This window comes from Salvelinus fontinalis, chromosome 1 (assembly GCF_029448725.1).
Source record: "Salvelinus fontinalis isolate EN_2023a chromosome 1, ASM2944872v1, whole genome shotgun sequence".
Classification (NCBI taxonomy): Eukaryota; Metazoa; Chordata; class Actinopteri; order Salmoniformes; family Salmonidae; genus Salvelinus; species Salvelinus fontinalis.
This window is the reverse complement of record NC_074665.1, coordinates 48,389,756-48,417,694: the sequence shown is the minus strand read 5'-3', so window position 1 is coordinate 48,417,694 and position 27,939 is coordinate 48,389,756. Positions and strand designations below refer to the sequence as shown.

The following is a 27,939-nucleotide window of genomic DNA, read 5'->3' as shown; positions in this document are numbered from 1 at the left end:
TCACAGGGTAACGATACCCAATTCTTGTCAAACTAAAGTTCTTATTATACAGTATTCACCTGAAATGAGTTTGCAGAGAAGAGGAGTTGTAGAACTGTTGAAATGCCCATCCTGATCAGGCCACCAAGCTCAACTTGATCAGGGGCCTGCTCGGGAGGATGCAACCTTGCAGAACATTCAGATAGAAATGTATCATGCACAACAGATGTGTAAGAGACTAGGGAATCATGTCCGCGCTATTCTTTCCATTTCTGTCTGCAATGTTGAGAACATTCCACATCACTTAATACACTTCTGCTCATTTGGGATAAGGAGCACATCTGTACTGAGATGTGTCAAAGCAAATAAATGGGATTGCTAAATTCCAAAAGCTGTTAAGCATTGCGTGATTGCAAAATGTACATGGAACTTCTCCCAATTACTAACAAACACAACCACCACATGATAACAAGCAACTACTTTATTTCCCAAAACAAATATAAAAAGACATCCAATGAAATATTTACATGACAAGACAGAACATGAATAAAAAGATGAAAACCGAAGACTGAACATGTAACGAATAGATTAAAACTATTTGACAAATGTTATGCTGAATAATTTCACTAGTTTGCCATTTGCAAAATGCGTGAGAAAATCTTTCACGGGACATTGTTTTTTGTTATTAGCTTTTAAACAAGTCTTATTTTTCTTCCATGTATGATAAAATTCTAATATAACCAACAGTCTTCTGTGCAAAAGCAAATCAAGACTTCTAATGTTACAAATAAAGCCATAAATGGCCAAGCGGCAGTGAAGTATATAAAAGCATTGATTCATTAAAAAAGGGACTTCAGGTGTAATATCCTTGATAACAGGAGACATTGACCATGTAAGAGAACAGGATGCTCCAACCTAAAAGTCCTCATCAGAGTCCGAGTCAAAGTTGTAAGCGACAGGTTTCTTGGCACGGACTGCTTTGCTCCTGGGAGCCACAACCTCCTCATCTGATATATGGAAGCTCTCATCATCCCATACTTTTGTTTTCTACGAGGAGATGCAGGAAGAAGAAAAAATTACCTTCAATTTGAATGATGTTATTTCAGAGTGAGGGATCTGACAAGGTGGGAGGCAAACCTGAACTCATGGTTAACAAGCTTAAGTTGATATTTTCCAGCACCTTGTCAATTGTAAAAGCTCAGGATATCATTGCATTATCAACAACTTGGCTCACGTCAATGCTAGAACCGCCACTGCTTGGACTCACCTTGCTGGCGACGGTAGTCTTCTTGCCCTTGATGCGGGACATGAGGTCATCAGAGCTTCTGTCCGAGTCGTCACTGTCCAGGGCCTTGCGCTTGGCTGGAGCGGCCTTAGACGGGGCAGGGGCATTGGGCGAGCCCTCCGAGCTGCTGGAGTCAAACGACGGGACCTTCTTGGCGGCGGTTTTGGAGACTGACTTGGGCTTGGACAGAGCATCCATGATGGACGGCTGCTTCGCATCTGGAGGGGATGATAGGGTTAGGAGTCTGTTCAGAATAATCCCTCAATATAACATCATCCAGGATATACAACATGTAAATATACAGGTAACTGCCAAAATAAAAGGAAACGCGTGAGTAAATGAGGGATACAAACTATATTGAAAGCAGGTGCTTCCACACAGGTGTGGTTCCTGAGTTAATTAACATTCCATCATTCAATGTTCCCTCTTAATTATTTTGGGGCACTGAGCAAATTTTAGGCCCTGCGAGTAGAAACTTGAATGTTGTGAGAATTTTGTGCAACTTCTGGCGCACATTTACAGTGAACATTGAAGCTGTACCCTTACAATTTAAGACAGTGGCCAATAGGCTATTTGAGCATAATGTAGCTCAAATCCAATAACATTTCACATGGAAATGGCTTTAGATTACTATGATATAGCCTATATGTTGAGTTCAATGCAGGCCTACATTGCATGAGACTTAAAAACATTTTTACATTATGAAGGGCTTGACATTAATGACTTTTTACTTGGTCTGTAGCACCATAGGCCAAATAGGTGACTAAATTGCATCGTATGACAAACCACTATACAAAATACAATTCATTGTTATTACCATACAGAGAATTAGACAATGTAGGCTACCCCTCTGTCTATTGGCTTATCTGCATATCTTCCTATTCAAGCCTGTCTCAAAATACTAAACTGCCCCTTTAAGACATAAGCTTTTTACCTGACTGGCTTTTCAAAGACAACTTGAAATGTAGCCTACATGTAGCCCATTGCTGACCTATATACACTTATCTATAACTGGGCTAATAATTCAAACTATCAAAGAACATTAAGAAATATGCACACGTGTTCCTCCGATCCAAAAAGCACATTCACTGACAAGCTGATTGAATGACCGCTCATGGGCTACCCCTGCCAATAGAATTATACTCTGTCGAGCTCTGGCTCAGCATACAACAAAATCAGACTCAATCCTGCAAAGTTCCATTTGTTGTATTGAAAAGGGGCTGATATAATTAAGCAATAAGGCCCGAGGGGGTGTGGCATATGGTCAACATAATACAGCTAAGGGCTGTTCTTGCGCGCAACACGGAGTGCCTGGATACAGCCCTTAGCTGTGGTATATTGGCCATATACCACAAACTCCGAGGTGCCTTATTGCTATTATCAACAAGTTACCAATGTAATTAGAGCAGTAAAAAAATGTTTGTCATATACAGTCTGATATACCACAGCGTTCAGCCAATCAGCATTCCATCCACCCAGTTTATAATGTTGATTTAATCACACACAAAAAAAAAAATACTGCAAAGTAACGGGGCGAACTTAGTGAAGTTCAATTTCTTGCGTCTGCACAGCCTGGCATTTCTGCCTGGCATTCCTGGAGGTGGTGCACGGCCACACGCAGACTTTGCAGACAGAGTTCAGTGTGTCAAATCGGAGGGCATGTTGTCCGGTCCTCTGGCAGTCTCTATGGGGGTACCACAGGGTTCAATTCTCGGGCCGACTCTTTTCTCTGTATACATCATTGATGTTGCTCTTGCTGCGGGCGATTCCCTGATCCACCTCTATGCAGACGACACCATTCTGTATACTTCCGGCCCTTCCTTGGACACTGTGCGATCTAACCTCCAAACGAGCTTCAATGCCATACAACACTCCTTCCGTGGCCTCCAACTGCTCTTAAACGCTAGTAAAACCAAATGCATGCTTTTCAACCGTTCGCTGCCTGCACCCGCACGCCCGACTAGCATCACCACCCTGGACGGTTCCGACCTAGAATATGTGGACATCTATAAGTACCTAGGTGTCTGGCTAGACTGCAAACTCTCCTTCCAGACTCATATCAAACATCTCCAATCCAAAATCAAATCTAGAGTCGGCTTTCTATTCCGCAACAAAGCCTCCTTCACTCACGCCGCCAAACTTACCCTAGTAAAACTGACTATCCTACCGATCCTCGACTTCGGCGATGTCATCTACAAAATAGCTTCCAATACTCTACTCAGCAAACTGGATGCAGTCTATCACAGTGCCATCCGTTTTGTTACTAAAGCACCTTATACGACCCACCACTGCGACCTGTATGCCCTAGTCGGCTGGCCCTCGCTACATGTTCGTCGTCAGACCCACTGGCTCCAGGTCATCTACAAGGCTATGCTAGGTAAAGTGCCGCCTTCTCAGTTCACGATGGCTACACCCACCCGTAGCACGCGCTCCAGCAGGTGTATCTCACTGATCATCCCTAAAGCCAAAACCTCATTTGGACGCCTTTCCTTCCAGTTCTCTGCTGCCTGCGACTGGAACGAATTGCAAAAATCTCTGAAGTTGGAGACTTTTATCTCCCTCATCAACTTAAAAAATTACTCGATTTATTGCCTACCTCATGCCTTTTGCACACATTGTATATAGATTCTCTTTTTTCTACCATGTTATTGACTTGTTTATTGTTTACTCCATGTGTAACTCTGTGTTGTTGTCTGTTCACACTGCTATGCTTTATCTTGGCCAGGTCGCAGTTGCAAATGAGAACTTGTTCTCAACTAGCCTACCTGGTTAAATAAAGGTGAAATAATAATAATAAAAAAAAGAGGGAACATTGCATACGTTCATGTATAAAAATGCCCACTATTTTGTCTACCATGGCTAGAAGAGCGCTGACTTTGAAAGAGGGGTTTCAAAGAAACATATTGGGGTTTAAAGCAAGGACTCACAGTAGGACCCAGGCCAGATCTCAAAATACACATCTTTAAATGCATATTACTAACAGCTTGTATACTGCACAATTTTATTGCCGATGCTGAGAAGCAGGCTTTTAAAATGTTCCTTCTCAGGGCCCGAGACTAGGTTCGTCCAGCCACGCACTGCCGAAGTCATAGTAAAACTCCTTGTATGCTTTTCAAAAATGTTTCATCCCACTCAAGTTGTGTTATGATTATGGGGGGTGTCCCTAATAAGATTTGCTATCACAAAATGGGTCACAGGCCCTAAAAGTTTGAGAATCTCTGGTTTAAAGGGTGTGTCTGTGACAAGATCTCAACCCAATTGATCAATTATGGGAGTTTCTGGAGTAGCCGCCTGAGAGCATTTTCCACCACATTATGAAATTTGCCGTGGAAGAATAGTGTCGCATCCAGCCAAGGTGCATTGATGCTGTTCTGGCAGTCTTGGTGGCCCAACGCCCTATTAAGACAGTTGGTGTTTCCTTTATTTTGACAGTAACCTGTACATGTTTTATTACTCATTGAAGCAGAAAGCTAATGTCACAACTACTGCAGTATTATCAGTACAGGGATAGAGGTGTTCTATAGTACCTGCAGGCTTCTTCCTGGCGATTGCCATTTTCTTGGGGGCTGCTGTTTTCTTGGGGGCTGCCTTGGGTTTGGCTGGAGGCATAGAGGCCATCGCATCATCGCCATCAGACTGAGCTGCAGAACACAGAAACAAGTTTGTATTACATTTTTCAACTGTGCTAGTCCAATAATCACCTCAGTTGTCTGCCACAGTGTGCCATTGGGGTGGGACGGTCTGGAATATACTTACAGCTGGATTTGCTTTTAGCTTCACTTACAGTCGCTGAATTGCTTTTCACCATCTTTCTACATGAAGAGATAGTTTGACTGGTGTCAGGATTCACAATTAAATAAAATGTGCAGAGTTTAGACTATTGCTTACATAGGCTTAACTCACTGCATTACCCCCAACAATTATCACCAGTGTCACCAGGCCCACAAAATTCCTGTTAAACTAAACTGTTCATCACAGACTCACTTGGGCTCAGGAGCCTTAGGTGGTGGAGAGTCTGCCTCGCTATCGATCGCAGAGTTGGCCTCGGGGACAAAGCAGCCGTCATCAACGGACGCTGCCTTCTTGGGGGAGCTCAGCCCACAGTCGAACTCATCCTCACTGCTGCTGTACAGATTGTACTTCACAGCAGCTTTGGGAAAAGACAACACTTGTTGCATTATCACTGCATGAACACTAATCACAAACCCATGACAAAGGCAGCTTGTTGTTGAAAAGTTGGTAATACATGTTTTTGATCAGAGCCACAAAGTGAGGCTTGCTGGCTACCTTATCTTTTCGTACTAATCAGGCCACCCAGCAACTTAGCAGCGATGAGACAAGACTAACTACCACGAAATTGGGGAGAGAAAAAAACAAACTAAAAACTTAAAGTTAGTGCAACACATACTGTTAAAGGTAGGCATCCCTTTCTACTCCTGTAGAAAATAGCAACTGTTAGACAACATGTTACTGTTAGGTTGTGCCAAAATAACAGCTTCCTGTATGGAAGTACGAGACATGGGAATGTCCTCAACATACAGTAAGTAATCAAGCTAAGGTCTGAGACGAGCCTAATCAGAAGTGAGTAGTACAGCTAATTACTCAGAGGAAGTGATGCGATAGCGCCATGTTCAGGAGTCTTCAAAGACCCCCAAATCATGAAACAGAACAAGCAGCCAGACATAACACTTGAGGCACCGGGATTGTCTATACTGTATTATTGCCTGGTGGGCTTGATGAATTACACGCGAGCATGGGATGCCAATGAGCATATAAGTGAGTGCTGGGTAACGCAATTGCCGATTTACAACTCAGTTTGGGTGGTTTAGACTAGGGATGCGACAAATGGAAAACAAATCGTAATGTTTAAAACTGAAATACGAATAAGAAAAGAAAACCACAAAATTATGCTCAGGGTGGTCTGTCTAGCTTTCGTTGTACTAAAATGTCTTGGTAAGTTACGATATTTAACAAACTTTGAAGTACTTTTTTTTTTTAAAGGAAATTTTTGTGCGCAAGCAGGCTAGTATTGACAATTCTGGTCACCTACCGATGGTGGTTAATTCCGCTTCAGAAGGGGCATTGCTTTACAGACAAGTATAATGCAATTTTCCAGAGAAAGTTGTCGGCGTTTAACGCTATATAGTGTAGCCTACCCTAACAGACAAACATACCGTAGCGCTTTCAAGGGGCCACATACCATTATGTGTGAAAAGGGTAATTTATACATTCTACACCAGGTAAACTACGGTAATTTCATGAGACAAAACCACCCCCCCACCCATTCAGCAACGAAGAGTAGCCCATGCTCGCAAGACTGGCCCGAAGATAGCCTACTGTATGCCGGCGACATCAGTCCCATAGCCTAAACTAGTCTACTCTACATGCAATAGACCAAACACACTAGTGTCATTAATGAAGAGAAAGAGCAGGCAGGCCAGTGTGAGGGAGAGGGGCAGGCAGAACCGTGCGCATATGTCTTGCTAATCTGCATCTCGCAATGTCTTGTATGCCTCACAAATTCACCAAGTAGCAATTTTTGCCTCTTCCCCTCTGGGTAGTGTCTCACCTTTGGCTTTGCGTTCAGCTTTCTCCTTGGGTACCACTGGGCCAACATCCAGTGAAATCGCCAACTCACTGTCTGAGCCAGAATCGTCAGACCACGGGTTCTTCTTGGCCGCCATGGGCTTGAACGTCAGGGTGGTCTGTTTACCCAATGCCTTTGATACTGCAGGGGAATAGGTCCGTTGGTTAGTCAGTGAATCACAGATTGGTAACATACATAGCGGTCATTCTTGAATTGTGGTGGCATATATATATTTTTTTAAGTATTTGAGTACATCTTCCCATTCTAAAGCCATCTAATATGGCAGCATATATATATATATATATATTTACCATTATGATAACATTGTGCCACCAGTAGGATTAGTAACAACAATGGTAACATCAATGACAAATTGAGGATTTTCTTAAGAGGCGACAGAAGCGCAAATTTAAGGTCATAAACCATTAAAAATAAGAATACACTAAAGTGCTATGACTAATCTCCCAACGTTGTTTCTTCATTTAAATTAACAATGACACCATTTAAACACCAAATTATCAATGGAATCCTCAAATTTGACATACTAAAATGGTACGATAAATAATTGTATTTTATTTGGTGACCCTCCCCTGATAAGTTTGCCAATGGAAGGAATGCTCAAAATCCATGTGTGTGTGTATGTATATTTGTAATGGTCAATTTTCAAAGCAGTAACATCAATGACAAAACTTATGGATACTAAATTACAAAAAAAGTTTTGTATTTTAATATCCTTTGTTTTTATTGATATTATGGCAGGTGTGTTAAACTCATTTTCCCCTAGTGGCCACATTGTCTTTACAGAGGTCTGGGAAACCGAACCTAAAATGTATTATATTTCCTCTACGTCAATATTAGGAAAAGTAGTCCTCTAGTATAGAGGTTGACCGATTATGATTTTAACACCGATACCGATTATTGGAGGACCAAAGAAAGCCGATACCTATTAAAAATCACCCAATTTTTTGTTGTTATAATAATGACAATTACAACAATACCGAATGAACGCTTATTTTAACTTAATACATCAATAAAATCAATTTAGCCTCAATTAAATAATGAAACATGTTCAATTTGGTTTAAATAATGCAAAAACAAAGTGTTGGAGAAGAAAGTAAAAGTGCAATATGTGCCATGTAAAAAAGCTAAGTTCCTTGCTCAGAACATGAGAACATATGAAAGCTGGTGGTTCCTTTTAACATGAGTCTTTAATATTCCCAGGTAAGAAGTTTGAGGTTGTAGTTATTATAGGACTATTTCTCTCTATACCATTTGTAATTCATATACCTTTGACTATTGGATGTTCTTAAAGGCACTTTAGTATTGCCAGTGTAACAGTATAGCTTCCGTCCCTCTCCTCGCCCCTACTTGCGCTCGAACCAGGAACACATTCGACAACAGCCACCCTCGAAGCATCGTTACCCATCGCTCCACAAAAGCCGCGGCCCTTGCAGAGCAAGAGGAACAACTATTCCAAGTCTCAGAGCGAGTGACGTCACCGATTGAAACGCTATTAGCGCGCACACCGCTAACAAGCTAGCCATTTCACATTGGTTACAACAGCTTAATCTCGGGAGTTGATAGGCTTGAAGTCATAAACAGCTCAACGCTTGAAGCATTGCGAAGAGCTGCTGGCAAACACACGAAAGTGCTGTTTGAATGAATGCGTCCGCCAACCGTTCCGTATTTTATCTAACGGGTGGCATCCTTAAGTCTAAATATTCCTGTTAGATTGCACTATCCTTCAATGTTATGTCATAATTACAAACAATTCTGGTAAATAAATTCGCAACGAGCCAGGTGGCCCAAACTGTTGCATATACCCTGACTCTGTTCAAAGAATGCAAAAGTAGTGACACAATTTCACCTGATTAATATCACCTGCTAACCTGGATTTCTTTTAGCTAAATATGCAGGTTTAAAAATATATACTTCTGTGTATTGATTTTAAGAAAGGCATTGATGTTTATTGTTAGGTACAGTCGTGCAACGATTGTGCTTTTTTCGCAAATGCGCTTTTGTTAAATCATGCCCTTTGGCGAAGTTGGCCGTCTTTGTTAGGAAGAAATTGTCTTCACACAGTTCGCAACGAGCTAGGCGGCCCAAACGGCTGCATATACCCTGACTCTGTTGCAAGAGAAGTGACACAATTTCCCTAGTTAAAAGACATTCATGTTAGCAGGCAATATTAACTAAATATGCAGTTTTAAAATTATATACTTGTGTATTGAATCCCTGAGCCGACAAGGTAAAAATCTGTCGTTCTGCCCCTGAACAAGGCAGTTAACCCACCGTTCCTAGGCCATCATTGAAAATAAGACTGTGTTCTTAACTGACTTGCCTAGTTAAATAAAAGGTGAAAAACAAAAGCATAGATAAAATAAATAAAAATAATAAATCGGCCAAAGCGGTGTCCAAAAATACAGATTCCCGATTGTTATGAAATCGGCCCCAATTAAAATCGGTCGACGTCTACTCTATACATCACTTGTTGAATTTGATGCACCCTGTCTAGCTTTCATTTCCATGACTGTTAGCAAGCTGGACAGAGTGAAGAGACTAAATGTAGGTTCATTGAGACAGTTTTACTCAAACCACCCGTGGGCCGGATTGAAAATGTATGTTCAACACCCCTGATCTATATAATAAATTAAAATAATTGTATTAACGTTCTAGCATACAAAATAAATCCCCAAAACATGTCACTACACCTCTATTGGAAGCGGCCAATGGGGGATGATTCTGGTCAAATCATTATCCTCACCTTTGTCCTTGGCTGGTGCTTTGCGTGTCTTGGTCAGCCGCGCTGCCAGGCCAATCTCGTCAGTAGCAGCCGGCTCTCCGTTCTCTTCTCCATCCTCAAACTCCATCTTCATCACCAATTCTTCACCCTAAAAACAGACAAATATTAAAATGTAATAATAAATAAATAAATAAATAAATATATATATATATATAGCTCAAAAAAATAAAGGGAACACTTATTCAACACAATGTAACTACAAGTCAATCACACTTCTGTGAAATCAAACTGTCCACTTAGGAAGCAACACTGATTGACAATAAATTTCACATGCTGTTGTGCAAATGGAATAGACAAAAGGTGGAAATTATAGGCAATTAGCAAGACACCCCCAATAAAGGAGTGATTCTGCAGGTGGTGACCACAGACCACTTCTCAGTTCCTATGCTTCCTGGCTGATGTTTTGGTCACTTTTGAATGCTGGCGGTGCTTTCACTCTAGTGGTAGCATGAGACGGAGTCTACAACCCACACAAGTGGCTCAGGTAGTGCTGTTCATCCAGGATGGCACATCAATGCGAGCTGTGGCAAGAAGGTTTGCTGTGTCTGTCAGCGTAGTGTCCAGAGCATGGAGGCGCTACCAGGAGACAGGCCAGTACATCAGGAGACGTGGAGGAGGCCGTAGGAGGGCAACAACCCAGCAGCAGGACCGCTACCTCCGCCTTTGTGCAAGGAAGAGCACTGCCAGAGCCCTGCAAAATGACCTCCAGCAGGCCAAAAATGGGCATGTGTCTGCTCAAACGGTCAGAAACAGACTCCATGAGGGTGGTATGAGGGCCTGACATCCACAGGTGGGGGTTGTGCTTACAGCCCAACACCGCGCAGGACGTTTGGCATTCGCCAGAGAACACCAAGATTGGCAAATTCACCACTGGCGCCCTGTGCTCTTCACAGATGAAAGCAGGTTCACACTGAGCACATGTTACAGACGTGACAGAGTCTGGAGACGCCGTGGAGAACGTTTTGCTGCCTGCAACATCCTCCAGCATGACCGGCTTGGCGGTGGGTCAGTCATGGTGTGGGGTGGCATTTCTTTGGGGGGGGCCGCACAGCCCTCCAGAGGTAGCCCGACTGCCATCAGGTACCGAGATGAGATCCTCAGACCCCTTGTGAGACCATATGCTGGTGCGGTTGGCCCTGGGTTCCTCCTAATGCAAGACAATGCTAGACCTCACGTGGCTGGAGTGTGTCAGCAGTTCCTGCAAGAGGAAGGCATTGATGCTATGGACTGGCCCGCCCATTCCCCAGACCTGAATCCAATTGAGCACATCTGGGGCATCATGTCTCGCTCCATCCACCAAAGCCACGTTGCACCACAGACTGTCCAGGAGTTGGCGGATGCTTTAGTCAAGGTCTGGGAGGAGATCCCTCAGGAGACCATCCGCCACCTCATCAGGAGCATGCCCAGGCGTTGTAGGGAGGTCATACAGGCACGTGGAGGCCACACACACTACTGAGACTCATTTTGACTTGTTTTAAGGACATTACATCAAAGTTGGATCAGCCTGTAGTGTGGTTTTCCACTTTAATTTTGAGTGTGACTCCAAATCCAGACCTCCATGGGTTGATAAATTATCAATGGAAATCAAATTTGTATGATTTTGTTGTCAGCACATTCAACTATGTAAAGAAAAAAGTATTTAATAAGAATATTTCATTCATTCAGATCTAGGATGTGTTATTTTAGTGTTCCCTTTATTTTTTTGAGCAGTGTATATAAAAGGAATAGTCAATTACCATCTCCAACAAGTTCCTTTACCAGCGAACTACATAAAATCTAAAAGTGATTATTGTAGTCTAGTTAGTGTTTAACACAAAAAAGGTTCTAGAAGAGGCACTGACCTTTTTGCCTTTCTTGACAACGGCCTTCTTGGTGGCCTCAGCCTTCATGGTGCTGGTAATGCGTGGGATGACGCGGCGCCCCTGGGGCGTGGGCATGGTCTCCTGCTTCACCTTCCCCACCTTGCCCTTGCCAGCCTTGCCCTTCACCACAGGCATGGTGGCGTTTTGCCGTTCCTTCTCCTCCACACGCTGTGGAAGAAAACAAAGAGTCAAATATATTACGTGACAGTGATGATTACTTGACCCAGGTGTTATGAAATAACAGAACGTTACAGAATTACACTTGTTCTTATGGAATGAATGACTATTCATGGGTTGCACGTTTCGTCACTATATTGTTTTGAATGTTCCTTTTAGTGCCGATTTAGGACTGAGCATTCTACTCAATGAGCGCTGATTATTAGTCTGAAGTGTATTACTGTGGCTTGGAAACACGATGACAATTAGTAGGAAAAACTTTTGCTATCATTGTGATTTCACCAGATTGACTTTAGATGGAATATAACTTTAGCTAGCTAGCTAAGATTCAGGGGACAGCACTGTCTTCGCTAGCTAACATTGACCTCTATAAAGTAAATTTGACGACATAATGACGGAAAATTTGTTTCCTACTAATTATTTGCTAACTTTAGCACAGTCATCATATTTCCAAGCCATCTGTAATTTGCACCAATATGGCTCCGGAGGTCTATAGAACATGCATAACAATGGCCACGATGAGACCAACTGACGGAGGAGCAACCAATGAATAGTGTCGTTAGGGAATAACAAAATGTTATAGAATGAGGTGCTGTTATAACAGAATGTTACAGGAAAGACAATGCTACAGAACGACAAGTGTTGTTACAGAATGACATATGCGATTGGTCATGTCGTATTACCTCCAGCTCCTCAGTGAAGGCAGCGAGGTCCTCCTTCCAGAGATCAGCTGGGCTCTTCTTCTTCACGGTGTTCAGTTCGGTAATCTGCACGAGAGGATCGAAGTTACGGCGATTTAGTGCATCTGAGTGATGTTCTATCGATTCCCTGGGTAATGTCATGGTTCAGTTATTGGCGTTAAAGCAGGCAGAAATTCGGTCGCTATGTCGTAGCACTGTGATAAAGTCGCTCACTACACTGGAAGTTAACAGGACTTTTAGACTGCGAAAACATCTATAATACATGTCAGATTTCATAACTCTGGAGGATCTCATCTCCAATGAGCCATCAGGAATGTCGCAAAAAAATTATCAACTCGAGAAATGTGCCATTTAAAGGAGGGCTTTAATCCAGGGTGCATTGCATGGTACCGTTGCCAGAGATATAGAAAGGAGACAGGAATCCAATGAATGAAGGAACGTATAACGTCATGCTGCGTCACGTGGCTGCTAAACTTGTCGCTATGCGACCCCCTCAAAGCCAATGTATATGTTGAGAAACGTGCCTATTTTCCTAGAGTACGTAATGTCACGATTCCAAAGCTATACGATACTACCGATAGAAAGTTAATTATCTCACATCTCTGAAAATATTTGCAATGCAATTCTTGTTGATGAAATCCATGCCAATATTGTTTTGAGCAAGCACACAATAGACTCCTTCACTCTGGAGACAACTCATTGACGTAGCGTGGGCAACGTTTCCCCATCCCCTCAAAAGTATTCTGCCGTTGCGACTGTCGAACTCCACTCTGAGGAACATCGATCTGCAGGTTGAACATGGTGAGATTCTAGACTCTTAAATTGATAGCTGTAAAATTGCCTAAACTGCACTAACTAGCTACTTTATTTAGATGCCAATATTGTCTTTGGTATTACTGTGTGTAGCCAGGTTTGCTTGCTACCTAGCCAGCCCATAAAGAGCATTGCATTGTGGATTTTGTAGTCGACTTGAGCTACAACAGACCCACAATGCTACAAACCTCATAAAACCAAAATGAAACATTTGTTCACAAATGACCTTGGTATCCCTCTGTTTGCACAGCTCCTCTTTCTTCTCCTTGGTGAGGTACCACATCGGCATGTTTAACAGGTAGTTGTAGTCTGGCCCAGTGACATCTTCCTCTTTGTCCTCATCATCATCCGTTTCCTCCACAGTCTTCAATAGGAGAGACAAATAAAGTAAACTTACTTTCCTGGCTTAAAGCTACCATGTACGCTCATGATATTATAACTGTGGGTTGGATGTTGGATTATATGATTTAAAAAAAAAACAAGACCAACAAATTAGGAGTATGGTCAGATATCGGGGAAGGAAATTAACTACCTTGTCCTTCTCCTGAGCATCTTTCCAGGCCTTGACGGGGTCAGAGTCGTAGCCCATTTCCGTCAGCATGAGGATCAGCTGTTTCTTTGGCTTGTTCTCTGGAGAAAGGGCGAGACAGACATACAATGGCTACCTTTAAAAAAAAGCAAGAAACAAAATGTCACCTAAGACACAGTGGCATGGGCTTTTCATGAAATTCACAGCAATAGTACAACAGCTAACATTACATTGCCTATGCCAATCCGAGGCTGAATGAAAACACAGGGGCATTGTGTGTGTGGACTTGAACACAGAATCAACTGTTGGATGTTTGCAGATCTGGGGGGGGGGGGGGGGGTCACAGCAGGATCCCAATATAGCTCCCAACCTACAGATAAGCAAACATTTTTGTTATAGGGGAAGGAGACATCGCTAGTACCTACCAATGATCAGGGTTCCCTCAATCTTCTCCAAGATGAACCGGGCCTGGTTGGTGAGCTTGGCACTCTCTGCTCCCAGCATGCCGGCCAGCCAGTCCTTTCTCAGAACGTAGTACTTCATCCTTAACTCAAAGAAATCCTTCAGCACATCTTGCACCAACTCATACTTCTTCAGGCTGCCCACATGGTCAAACAGCACCTGAGGGGCAAGGAGAGAGGTTATTCTGAAAGATATAAAACATTAAATTGAATGTTCTGCTTGTCTACTGTCTTGTTGCAGTATTATATTTCTAGGGAATGAGTAGTACCCTTCAGAGTATCAATTTAAGACAAATGAAAACAATCATTACAAAATGGAGCCAGAAGTCAATAATTCATTATATGGTGGGACTAAACATTATTCAAAGGAGTAGTAGCATGTTTGTGTTAGGGTGATCATTACCATTGAGTTGCAAGTGAGGGGCTGCTGCAGCTTGAAGACCTTGTGCAGGCCAGCCGCCTCGGCCTCCCTCAGCCTCTCCTCGGTCATTTTGACCACGAAGCGCACCGTGGTGTCCGTGTGGTACTCCTTGTAGTCGGTGATGAGGGCCTGGACCTTCTCTGTGCCATTCAGCATGGGCTCCAGCACGTTCTCCTTGTAGGCCTGAGGGAGAGGGGAAGACATGGAGAATTTACCTGGGTTGTGATTAGTAGGTGGACATGTTTTTGAAACAGAGGTATTACCTGAACTTGTCAAATAAGAACAAGATTTACGTTTTCCGTTGTACGCAAAAGGCAAACAGATAACTAGATTCTAACCATTGTTCTTATGGATCCAAGGCACTACTATGCTACTGTATATTCATATAGCAGGTCCATGTCAAGTCACTGTCTTCTATCAAGTAAAGATAAACCACCCAACTGATCTACCCAAGACCAGGGTATAACTATGTACCAACCTGTGTCCATGTCTTGACGGGCAGCTCAGTGATCTCGATGGTGGTGCTGTCGATGATGGCCACCTCTCCACTGTTCATGTACTGATTGGTCATCAGCTGGTCAATGGTGCCTTTGAAGCCCTTGTAGCCGGGGAGCTGAACAGAAGTCATTTTGTTTACATTTGAATCATTGAGAAGGAACGGTTTGATTGAGAACTTGGTTGTAACAAAACGTCAATAAACTATAACTGGATCTGAAACTATGGGCCAATCCCAAACCTGCAAAGGAACTGTCACTAAATGATATTTTTTCTAGATTTCACATCTGAAAGAAGAAATACTGAGTATGGTATTCTTGATTAGGTCTTGCCCTGTACACATTCTGAATGCATAGGGCATTCGATCTTAAAACCCATCCCAACTCCTAGCTCCCATCTATATAGGCCTTTAACGAATCTCCCCTCACCAAAGGCAGCGGCTCCTCCCCGTTCAGCATGCGGTGGATGTTATTGACGACCTCGCGGACGTCGAAGTTGGGGATGCGGCTGGCCCAGCCCGTGCCGATGCCGTCGGCGCCGTTCACTAGCACGGTGGGGATAATGGGGATGTACCACTCGGGCTCCACGCGTTGGTTGTCGTCATAGTTGTACTTCAGCAGGTTGTCATCCACCGCGGGGAAGAGTAGACGGGCCAGGGGGCTTTAGGGGGAGAGAAAGTAGTCTTACGTCACTGACAAACACGGCAGCCTGGCGAAGACTGTGGTCGAAACTGTGCTAATGTAAATCTCTGGAATTGAAGTGACCTACTAAGCCCACCATCCATGCATTGCCAAGACCGCAGCAGCAGCTTAGGCAAGTCACGTCGTATGGAGGCGGTTCTAAAAGCTTCATGTCTATGTAGTTGTCGCCAAGAAACTTCACGGAACAAAGTACGCTGCATCATAACAGGGAGTGCATATCCAAAGCATGTTGTGGCGCTGACCTGAGCATGGTGAAGATGTAACGGGGGCTGGCAGAGTCCTTGCCACCGTGCAGCCGCGTGCCAAACTGACCCTGAGGCTGCAGCAGGTTCAAGTTGTTGCTGCCCACAAAGTTCTGGGCCAAGCCAACGATGGTCATCATGAGAGAGATCTGACAGAGAGGGATACAGAGGATGACAGTCCATTCTGAAAGGGGTTGAAGACAAACTCTAGTCTACATGTTGTAATAGTCTTTTACCATGGTATGTCAGAAGAATTGTCACTTATTAATACCCTTATGAGTACTACAATACCGATCCAACAATAAACAAAATAGAATAGCACAAATTGAATCGAGGGATATTGAAAGTTGTCACTACATTTCCCCAGTTCCCTGGGTCTCACCTCTCCATGGTGATAGGCTGACATCTCTGCCACGGAACCAGCCAGCTGAGCCACCTTCACCTCCCGCTTGTCATTCCTCTTGAAGCAGCAGAACAGCACCTTCCTCTGGCCCGGCTTCAGACCTGGGAGACACAACAGTATATCAGTTTTGATTGTTTGTATTTACCTCTCCTAGATGTCATGACTCTATCCTTGGTGACAGATAGCCAGCCAGCCCCTCCCCCCCACCAGAGAGGAAGGGGGGAGTTGGGCTGGTTATGACTTAACACCGGTTATAAACTCTTGCCAAAACCTCATTAAAAAAACAGACTAGGACAATATATTTCAACATCCGATGAGGGATGGAATATTTATGTCTATTTTGTGACGTCATTAAAATGATCAGAAATACTGTAAAGTTTCCACCCTATAGGACATTCATACAATATGAAAAACGATGAAACTGTTTGAAAAGAAAGAAATGTGAGCTCAGTCTAATGAGATAATGGTTATTCAGGTCACCCTTTTTCACAGATACTGTTTAAGCTCAACTTGAAATAACCCCCTTTCCACCACTGACCATCGACCAGGCAGGGGAGGGACCTCTCGTTGTCTGAGTTAGAGAACATCACAAGCTCCTTGTTGACAAAATCGTTGTAGGACAGGGACTTGGTGGCTTGACCATACAGGTACTCCTGGGACACAAAGAGACAGAAGGTGGCATGACTAGGCTCATAGAAATATAATTACTAGAATGAGCCACCCATCATGGAGCAGACTTGACTGGGAATATCTGTTCTACCAATTCCATTTCTATGGTTGGGCTGTCTAAAGGGTCAAAGGTCACCAGCGATGTACCTCAGGCAGGTTGTGCTCCCTGCGCTGGCGTCTGTTGACCATATAGCTGGTCAGCCACTCTTTACGTTCCTCAATCTTTTTCTTGCTAAAGGCCTAGGGGAGAAAAAAAAGGAGGGTAAGACTCAATCACAGATTGAGAAACTACTGCTCATAGAATAATAAGCTAGGTTTCAATTCAATCTAATCTGCCTTCTTCATACAGCAAGCCAAGTGACTTAATGCCTGTAGCAGTAAACCATTTTTGTGAATGATGTGGTATACATAAACTGGTCACGGAGTGTACATTTCTCTCTCCTCCTGACTGCATGTGCTGCTGCAGGACCAGTGTTTCCCAAACTCTGTCCTGGGGCCCACTCCCTGGGTGCACTTTTGGTTTTTGCCCTAGCACTACACACATCGGATTCAAATAACCAACTCCTCAACAAGCTTTGATTATTCGAGTCAGCTGTGTAGTACCTGGGCAAAAAAAAACTTTAAAAAAAATAATAAGTTTCCCCAGCGGGGTACCCAGGACAGAGTTTGGGAAACCCTGGCCTAGACAACCGAATACTCATTTGCTACAACAACTTTGTTTCAGCAAGGCACAACAAAGTTATCACATGGTAGAGTCCATGTTACAACAGAAAGGGACTCAATGACACGAATGACCGGCCGTCACATCTTCAGTCAGCCATTTGTTCCACAAAGAAAGATGATCCATAACCATTGGTTACAGCCCAACCTATTGGTTTCGGCGCATTTTATTTTTTATTTGTCATTTCTGCATGTTCTAGAGAGCAGTTCACTGATCAATTGGACAGGGCAGGTTATATGAAGCAATACCCCCCCCCCCCCCCCCCCCCCCCCCATAATTGGCAGCCAATCATCAAGTCACCAGCATTCAAATATTACCCTCAATATTTACTGGAAATGTGCATCAAGCTCATCACTTAACCACCATGGAGATCATTTTATTTCATATGCCCATAAACTCTTAATGCTTTTCCATGTTGTAGTACAAGTTAGCATATGATCACGTGACTCGTTTACCTTAACATGTTTTATTTTATGCATTTGCACAGTTTCCGTTGGAATTGTCACATAATTCATTTTACATAGACAAAAAGATTCTACCATGTCGACCGAACAAATTGTCTTCCGACATTTATGAAATTGTACCGACAAGTCATGTTTCCGTCACAACCAGGTGAGGTAAACATTCTTTTTTATACGGCACGACTAGTCGCATAAAAACGTGGTTATAGACGGCGAAAGATTCTCCAATCAAAATATAAAGACCTGCTGATTGAGAAAGATCTTGGTTTGGTCATCGGAGTTGATATATTTTTATTCAACCTTTATACAGGGATTCAAAAGAGGGTGAATGGCCAACGTACCAGGGTAATTGCCTCGTCGTCGACAGGTCCAGCGTACTTGAAGGGAATGCGATGTCTCTGCATGTCAGAGAAGTACTCCTTCGCTTCCTTTGAAGTGCTGGTACCCAAACCTGGATAGATACAGGTGGTGATGTTAGAAGCACATCTAAATATATGGGGGGGGGGGGGGGGGGGGGTTATGGTAAAAAATAAAATAACCCTTAAGATTTGGGGCAGGTATGGGAAAAATACGAAGTGGCTGCTTACATGTTCAGCTTCACTACCACAGGGCACAAACCTTTGTAGTATTTTATTTTCCAAGATTTGATGTTGGGCTGCACTTCCTTCCACTCGTTGAACTCTGGGATGCTGTAGAAGGACAGCTCCTGCTTCTTGTTAGAGGCCTGGAAGAATCAAAAAATTGACATTTGACTCTTTGCTATACTTGTTAATATTAACTGATTTAGCTGGTATCTCTATATTTGCAAAAACCTCAAAATGCTTGCTACTGTAAAACTATAATATAAATACAGTATGTGTTTGTTACAGTTATGAAATGTCACCAACAGATGGCACTGGTGTTGCACGTAAAGACTAGTTCAGGATACTGTACAAGCAAGCTTCTACGTTGTCTTAGTTCTGTAGACAGTCGACATGGCTGTATTTAATATAGCTGGATTAAAAACTGATGTTCACCATGGGGAGTTGCCTTGAAGTATCACAGTGCCCAAAATAGCAACCGCCAGTCTCAGCTGGACTGTACCATGTACCTTGATGATGGGGGTGATGAACTCCTCCAGGAAGTTGTGGCGCAGCAGTGAGGGCCAGTTGTGGTGGATGAAGTTGATAAGCAACCCCTTGATGTGGGAGCCATCCAGGTCCTGTAAAACAACCACACAGGAGAGCATCAATGATCTGATGAATATTCTGTCAGTGAGACAACTGGTCTACTCTGACTAGGGCCATTAAGACTAATTATTATTTCAGTTCTAGAGTAGAGCTGCTTTACTGGCTAGGTCACCATTAGAAAAGTATCGCAATCAATAGGACTTCATGACTAAATAAAGGTTACATTTAAAAACAAAACATTCCAATGAGCTACACAAATGAGTTCAGACAAAAAGCTTTAAATTCCATGGAGAAATTGCAAGTAGACAGTGCAGACCTGATCGGTCATGATCATGAGTTTGCCGTAACGCAGGGTCTTGAGGGATTCTGGGTCGCTGTAGTTCTTCTTGTACTGCAGCCCCAGGATCTTGATGACGTTGTTGATCTCAGCATTATCCATGATCTGACACAGGGGAGAGACAGGGATCAAACCATTAACAACTAGTTCAATAGTGGACAACCACAGCAGATGCCTAACATTCTAGAGGTTGAGGCCCTTTGTAAAACATATGGTGAGGATCGATTCAACACAGAACAAAAATTTCCCCGTAGCGATAATAGTCATTATCAATTGCATTCCCAATTATTCCCAGCAGAGCCTTAGAGATATCTATATAGCAATCACCAACTTCTAATTTTTTTTATGCCTGTTCTGACCTGCTTGTGCGAGGCTTCCCGCACGTTGAGCATTTTTCCCCTGAGAGGGAAGACTCCGTAGCGGTCTCTGCCCACCACACCCAGACCAGACACGGCCAGCGTCTTGGCCGAGTCTCCCTCCGTCAGGATCAGAGTGCAGCCGTTGGAGTTCTTACCACCTGGTTGTAGAGAAACACAGCGACTTCACCATTTTGATTCGTATGACGTCATTACTAAGGTGTAAAACTTTACTAGATCAACAAGTTGATTATTTGTTTCGGTTTTAAAACAGCTATAGATCATAAGTAACTAGAAGTGAACTAAGGGCTAACCTCTTAAGAGAAATCGTGACAGACTAAAATGCATATCGTTACAAATGTGATTTACCTGCGTCGTTGGCGTCGTCCAGTTTTGGCACTCCCTTGATCTTGTTGTGCTTGACGGCAGAGCACTTCTTGTTGAGCTGCGTCTGGGCCTTGAACTTCACCCAGTTCATGATGCTCTCCACTATCCCACAGGAGTTGGCCTGGTTGACAGAAAATAAGCCATGTACAAAATAATTCAATCCAAACAAGAGTATGATGTTTTGTATGAGCGTCAATGGACTTTCTATGGAGAGAAGGAACAATGAACTTAAGGCTTGGCCTTGTTTACCTGTTTGATAAACTTGTCACTGAGGTGGCAGGTGGAACCGAAGCTCTTCTGCTGCAGGGTCATGTTCTCCTTGGTCTGGGAGTCGAAGGTAGGGTTCTCGATCAGGCAGTTGACAAAAATCCACATGTGGTTCTTCACCTGGGGAGAGGTGGACAAGGTACAATCTCATTAAAATAGTCATGTTATGAAAATGTAATGGACAATACGGTTTTATCTTGTCATCTTTGAACAGCAAATATGGCATCTCGGGGGAGACTGGGTCAGTTTGGTGGGGTACCTGGCCCCCCCTTCTTTTTGTTGCTTAGTAGGTAGACACTGGCGGTAGTGAGCCTGGAATCGAACCAGGGTCTGTAGTGACTCCTCTAGCACTGAGATGAAGTGCCTTAGACCGCTACGCCACTCGAGAGCCCTAAAAATGTATTCACGCACGACTAAGTCACTTTGGATAAAAAGCGTCTGCTAAAAGTCAAATATACCTGGAAAGGCTTGACGGCCACGCCAGCCTTGTTCTTCTTCTTGACAACTTCAATGAGCTTGGATGTCACCTGGTCTGCCACGTAGTCAGCATGTCTCCCACCCTGGGGCCAGAGAACAGGAACAGTCAGAAACCATGTATAGTAGTCCCACATACTATTTTAAGATTATGATGTGTGGAAAAGGAACCAAGATGGTGACATATTGGTAATAAAACCAAGTGGTTGGTAAGCCGTAACCTTAAAATCCAAAAACAATATTATCCAGTTAGAGTACATTCACAGTTGCCTTTAACTTCCATACCGCAGCCCAATCCAAAACACAACATTGTACACACGTCACAACAAAACCACATGCCCCTTAGACCACTGTCCCTTTTACCTTGGTGGTGGCGATGCTGTTGACAAAGCTGACTTGCTGGAAGCCCTTCTCGCTCATTGTGAGGCACACCTCCCACCGCTCGCTCACCACCTCATGGACCACAACGAGGGGTATGCCCAGCTCATCCACCTTGTCCTTCAGGTATAGGTCCACGTAGTTACGGAAACTCGTCACCTATAGGGACAGAGAGATGTTGGTAATCAAAACCGACAAACATTGCAGTCCAACAGCATTTCAACCGTCAAAGGAATACATTTAGAGACCTCAGTATGGACAGATTGTCCTTTAATAGATGTTATCCTATTGTTAAGTCGCTCTGGATAAGAGCGTCTGCTAAATTACTTAAATGTAAATGTACTGTAAATGTTATAGTCACTATAGCGCAGAGTAATTTATTAGTGTGGCAATCGCTCTTAGTTTACCACTAGGTTAGCCTGCACTTACGGGTAGCCTCTTGCCATTGAGGAACACGCGGACTCCCTTGGTGGCACCAGCGATATCATAAGCCCGTCGGGTCATGATGGCCACCGTGTCCTTGTCCAGGGTCTGCATCTTGAACTTGGACAGGTCCGGCTGGAAGGTAATGCACGTGAACTCGTCGCCGTCAAACGACCTGATCTTGTGCTCCCCAGCTCGCCCCATGTTGTCATACCACGTCTGCAGGGGCACAAAGAGCACAGGTAACAACAAATAGAATTAAGACTTCGGTAATAGGACACATTGTCACAAGCCTGAGCAGACTTCCAAGAAATTGATGTGTATTGTAAGATGCTGTTAGTAGAGTTTGACCAACCTGCTTGAAGGTCTTCTTGGACTCCTTGCAGGCCGTCTCCACGGTGAACTTGTTGCTGAAGATGTTGCAAAGCTTGGCACCATAGCCGTTGCGTCCACCTAAAGATAGAGTAACATAACACGTGAAGATAGATGGCAGGTTTTTAAAATAGGCAAGACTCCTCTATTGGAATGAGAACCAATAGAGTACGCTTTCTCTGGGAGAGTAAAGAACGAGTGACAATAAGTGTCTGATTGCATTAAGTCTTACCGGTGACCTTCTTCTGGTCGTCGTCATAGTTACTAGAGGTGAGGAGCTGTCCGAAGATGAGAGCTGGCACATAGACCTTCTCCACCTTGTGCTCCACCACAGGGATGCCCTTCCCATTGTTCCACACACTGATGGAGTTGTTCTCACTGAAAAACACCAAGCACAAGATCACATCACTTACAATAAAGGCCATACAAAGTTCAACTGTTTAATGAATTTCATGTTTTGAAAATTGAGACGAGCAAGCCAATAAAACATGTGACCCCCTGTAAAAGAAAATACTAAAGCAACCCTAGTACAAAACCTTTCCAAGAGATTTTAGCCTTTTGTTATAATGGTTTTGGAATGACCAACACAGGGACCTCAGTTTGAGCCCTGGTCAGGGTAACCCCCCCATATTAACTACAATGGTGTCAGGAGTTGGATAGCACCATTGAAAGAGTAGAAGAGTTTTAGACACAGTTCATTTTTCAGAGGCATAGTGCTGGCATTTCTAATAATTTTTGTAACAATTGGGGGGAAAAACTAACAATTGGGGCAGCAGGTAGCCTAGTGGTTAGAGCGTTGGACTAGTAATCGAAAGGTTACAAGATCGAATCCCAGAACTGACAAATCCATCGTTCTGCCCCTGAACAAGGCAGTTAATGCACTGTTCCTAGGCAGTCATTGAAAATAAGAATTTGTTCTTAACTGACTTGCCTAGTAAAAAAAAAAAAAAAAAAGCACTAAAGTAATCAAACATTCTTCCTATAACTAACTACTTCCATTTAGCTTGAATTCTACATTTAACACATCTCACACTACCATACAAATATGAACTGAAGCAAGCACATTCTCTTCAGGAAATGTACCTTTTCTAGTTTAGTTATATTTAACTTACCTTAGAAGTGTTTACTTTGTGTGCTGAGAATTATCTATTGAGATGTACCATAAATGTAATGCTCATATCAACCTGAAGTATCCATCTACAGAACAAGTTTTGCAGCCACATAATCCAAAAGGAAAACTACAGCTAATATTTTTTCCTAAAACTACTGTTTGACAAATTATTTGGATTCACCATGATCGAACAAAATCCCGATGACTACCTCTCATTAAAGCCACAGAAGTGGCTGCATGCATTTTTAGCAAAAGACAGGATTCCCCATTACAGTGAACAGAATAAACATTTGTGGAAATAATTGTATTTTTAAGTAGACAATCATGGTACCAATAATTGTTTCTACTACACCAGATGCATGTCCTTCAACTGGTAATCAATTTTGTATAGCCCAAAAGTGACGCATACAGCATTGTATAATACACTTGAATGATTCCATTTCATAGGACAGCCGTCATCCCTTCCGGATTCATATTGAACAGTGTTATGTTTAATATATGAGAATACTCACGCGTCAATGTTTATTTTAATGCAGGACATGGTTTTATCCCTTTGCTTGTTATCGGCAGCATTCACTGTGGTTAGAAGAGAAATCGGAGAATAGGCACTTCACAATTTTGTAAGGGATTTTCATATGGTGATGGTTTAACTGTACAACACCATCCGTGAAATGAATACAGTAACATTACTCATTTAATAGGAGTTTACTCACCAAGGATTTCATCAAAGATCTTGTAGAGACCTGGTACAAAGGTCACATCTCGACAGTTCATTCCAACATCCTCATCAAACACCCACAATTGCTGGAGAGGAAAGTGACAGTATGCGTTGGTGACAATTCTAACAATAAACAGGAAACATTGGTTGTGTTCTGAAGATAAGCATTGTCCACTTATATTTAACTCTAATTTGACACCCCTGCCACAGTATCAAATGTGTGTATGACTCTAAACAAACAGGTCTCGGTTTTCAGGGAGAATATTGAGGCAGTGTGATACTTGTTTGATAAGGTAGCATGGCACTAGCTACCTGTGTGACAGGCTCCACAGAGCCAATGTAGGTGTCTGGACGTAGCAGAATGTGCTCCAGCTGAGTCTTTTTCTGGTAGATCCTTTCCACTGACAGGCGGTTAGGGTTCTTCTTGGTCTTCTCCACAGCCTTGTTCTCAAACAAGCTCTGTGTGAAATAAAACAAATAAAAGGGGGGGGGGGGGGGGGGGGGGGGTTAGGCACAACATAGCTAGGCCAGGGAGTGTTTCCCCTATATGCAAGGCCACCACTGCAAAATAAAACATGTTAAAAAGATTATCCGCCCATCTATCTGCTCTCCTTTAGTTGTTGGCTTAATTTAAGTAACCTTCGATCTTATGTAGAGTTGACCACTCATCCAAATGGACGTTAGTATTCGATTACTTGGGCGAGTTTTTTTGGGGGGGGGGGGGGCTTCCTGTAAAATGATCTGTGACATTGCTACATAGCCTACAAGGATATAAACATAGCGAATGGTCTAAAACAGTTTTATACTGTGTACTGTTTTTATGCGCGCGCCCCATAAAAAGCACCACCTATAGCATACACATTTCACTTGTTACTGTTCATAATTGACTTGCCTAGTTAAAGAAAATGTAAACAAAGGTTACATTTTGATACATAAAAGCAGAGCCACAGTCGGAGGATCCATGTGTAGCAAGTGAAGTGGGAGATTTATTTAAAAAAATGCTAAATGGAATTAAGTTGCCTACAATGCTCAACTAACAGGTAGGTAGCCTGTTCCATATGAACGGAGTTGTATAACGTTACATTGCACAGGGAGCGCAGCAAAATATCTACTTTAGCTATAGCTGGCTACTGAAGCTAGTTAGCTAGCTTCTGTACAACGATTTGATTCAGCCAAGACAGGCACTAGATGGCATGATAGTTAAGTTATGGCTGCACGAAGTTTGTCTAACTAGCGCGAGTCGGTTTGGCTACTATCTCCCTCCATGCCAGACCGTACAGTAACACACTAGCCCTTCTATCGCCCCTCCCCCATCCTTCTGATGAAACAAGCAGAGGGCATAAACTCTCTGGGGTCGTTCGAGCAAGTCTCACAAGTACACATTTTTTTATTAAAACAGTATTCGAAATACTTTAATTTTAAATGACCATTCCTGGTCTTATGTAACCATACCAAACGTAACATATCATATTAATTTGAGTGTCACAGATGTACGTTTACCGTGTTACGTCTAGTCTGAGGCCAGGCTGATTGTTTAGCTGGTTACTATACCTTCGGATGGGCCATATTGTTCTGCATCAGGTCAAAACGTCTAAATATTCAATATAAAACTAACAAACGTTTGTGTGGTCATAACACAATTGTACTTCTGAAAGGTAACCTTCTGGACTGAATGGAGGACTATGGTTGGCGTCATCACTGACTGGGCTATTTTTTTGTATAACTAGCTAACGTCCCTGTCGCTAAACCTCAGCCTCATTGCTCTATCCGTGTGTCTTACTGAGACGACTAGTTAGCTACCTAACTTACTTTACTTTAAGGTCAAGCATAGTTACCTAGCTAACTACCACTTACCAACTAGCTAAAATGTAGTAAGTGATCAAAAAAGACATGAACATTTTAAAATGGAAAGAAAAGTATTTTGCATGAAAGTTTGTAACGTTACATCGAGTTTGTAGCCTATCATATCGACAATATGAACTTGCTAGCTAACGTTAGCTATCTTACCTTCAATGGTTCAGACATGCTTCTGCTGTATTCTGTTCCGAAAGCTTGATAACTTGAATTTTCTGAGCCTCTGCAAAATTTATCGAGCTAGTTTTTATATCTGTAAACGTTATTCACTTTCTGTCCCTAATATTTGCAACTTCTAACCGGCGCTTGTTTTTCCTTTCCTCATAACGTTTGAAATGTTCAAACTTCGAACGTTCTCGCTCCCGCTAACAAGATGGACCTATCAGACAGGTTAAGATTTTTTCCCTCCAACGTAAGCCAATGATCTCTAACCAGAAGCATCATTGTACCGCCCATTTCTAGAACAAAGAACGTTCAAATAATGAGGGAAAAAAATAAACTACACCCTCTGAATTTTTCGCCCAATCAGTGAGACTGGAATATCACATTTCCGTTTGATTCAGGATCAATACATTAGCTGTAGAAGTAAAGAAAGGTACTGGATCGCTTGACAGGGTCTTTAGGCACTTGTTCTTTAGATAGTAAGGAGAGGGACATTATCTTTGCATGAGTGCAAATGACCAGAAATTGTATTCCAATGTTTAGTTAACATGTCATCATACTGTTGAAGCCTTCAAATAATCTTCAGAGAGTGAGTTTGTTTCCTACTGTAAGTGCTCCCTGACCAGGAGAGGGAGCCCTTTTTGCCTTACAGGTTTGTCAAAAACGTTTGAATGATTTAACCCATGGCTCAAGGCCCCTCAGTACTAAATGGGTTTATCTCACTAGTAGGCGGTGGCCATGGCTTCATGTCCCTGTTGGTTTGTTTTCCTGCTAAGAATGAATATGTCAAACTCTTGGCAATGTTTTATTTCATATGAGAACTATAGTGTAGACTAGACTGGATGATGCTGTGACCCACATAATACAGTACTGTATATATGGCTGGTTCTACATACACAACAGTGGAGGCTGCTGAGGGGAGGACGGCTCATAATAATGTCTGGAAAGGAGTAAATGGAATGGCATGAAACACATGGAACCATATGTTTGATGTATTTGATACCATGCCACCAATTCCCCTCCAGCCATTACCATGTGCCTGTCCTCCCCAATTAAGGTCCAACCTCCTGTGCTACACAAAATACTGTAGATTCACAGATATGACGCAGACTGCATACTCAAGAGAAACTCTAAGATGCTAATTTGTTAATAGTCCTTAAGGATAACCTAGCAGCTGTAAATTAACTGCATGATTAATGATGCACCTTGGCTGGCCTGTCCGTGAATAAAGTGGTGCAGTGAGACTTTGTATACTCAGTGGAAAAGTGTGTGATTGTTGTCAATCAGTACAATAGACTATCCACTTTCTGAATGAACCAATACTAGAGGGACAAACACCCACACAATCACAGACACACATACACAAAAGCACACACACAAACACAAAAACACACACACATACATACATACATACACACAGTCTCTCACAGACACAGACCAAGGGGTAGACTTCAGAGTACACAAGCACGCTAAGCATCTGAAAATAGAAGCCCATTTGAAGTTGAAGAGGCACATTGGTAATGAAGTGAGATGGACACTCGCTGCCTGCCTCCCTTCCTGTTTACTTATTGATGGTGTGTTTTTGGGGCCTTGATGCAGTCTGACTGTTGTGGCAGCAGGG

At 42.9% G+C, this 27,939-nt stretch overlaps 1 protein-coding gene across 1 annotated transcript; it reads right to left on the bottom strand.

Annotated features, from left to right (window-relative positions):
- Positions 1 to 445: 445 nt before the first annotated feature.
- Positions 446 to 26,540, bottom strand: top2a (DNA topoisomerase II alpha). Its single transcript, XM_055924423.1, has 35 exons — positions 26,310 to 26,540; positions 24,615 to 24,761; positions 24,298 to 24,388; positions 24,097 to 24,160; positions 22,706 to 22,851; positions 22,457 to 22,554; positions 22,108 to 22,320; positions 21,664 to 21,837; positions 21,285 to 21,386; positions 20,809 to 20,946; positions 20,542 to 20,680; positions 20,176 to 20,333; positions 19,796 to 19,921; positions 19,401 to 19,511; positions 18,929 to 19,034; positions 18,652 to 18,761; positions 17,276 to 17,368; positions 16,998 to 17,112; positions 16,439 to 16,560; positions 16,057 to 16,205; positions 15,542 to 15,773; positions 15,097 to 15,231; positions 14,601 to 14,801; positions 14,162 to 14,357; positions 13,740 to 13,837; positions 13,434 to 13,571; positions 12,377 to 12,460; positions 11,496 to 11,684; positions 9,616 to 9,742; positions 6,834 to 6,992; positions 5,249 to 5,414; positions 5,021 to 5,076; positions 4,792 to 4,905; positions 1,247 to 1,482; positions 446 to 1,026 (listed from the first exon to the last, which is right to left on the bottom strand). The coding sequence occupies exons 1-35, from the start codon at positions 26,325 to 26,327 to the stop codon at positions 895 to 897; spliced, it is 4,683 nt and encodes a 1,560-aa protein (XP_055780398.1). The 5' UTR covers positions 26,328 to 26,540; the 3' UTR covers positions 446 to 894.
- Between the last annotated feature and the right edge of the window lie 1,399 nt (positions 26,541 to 27,939).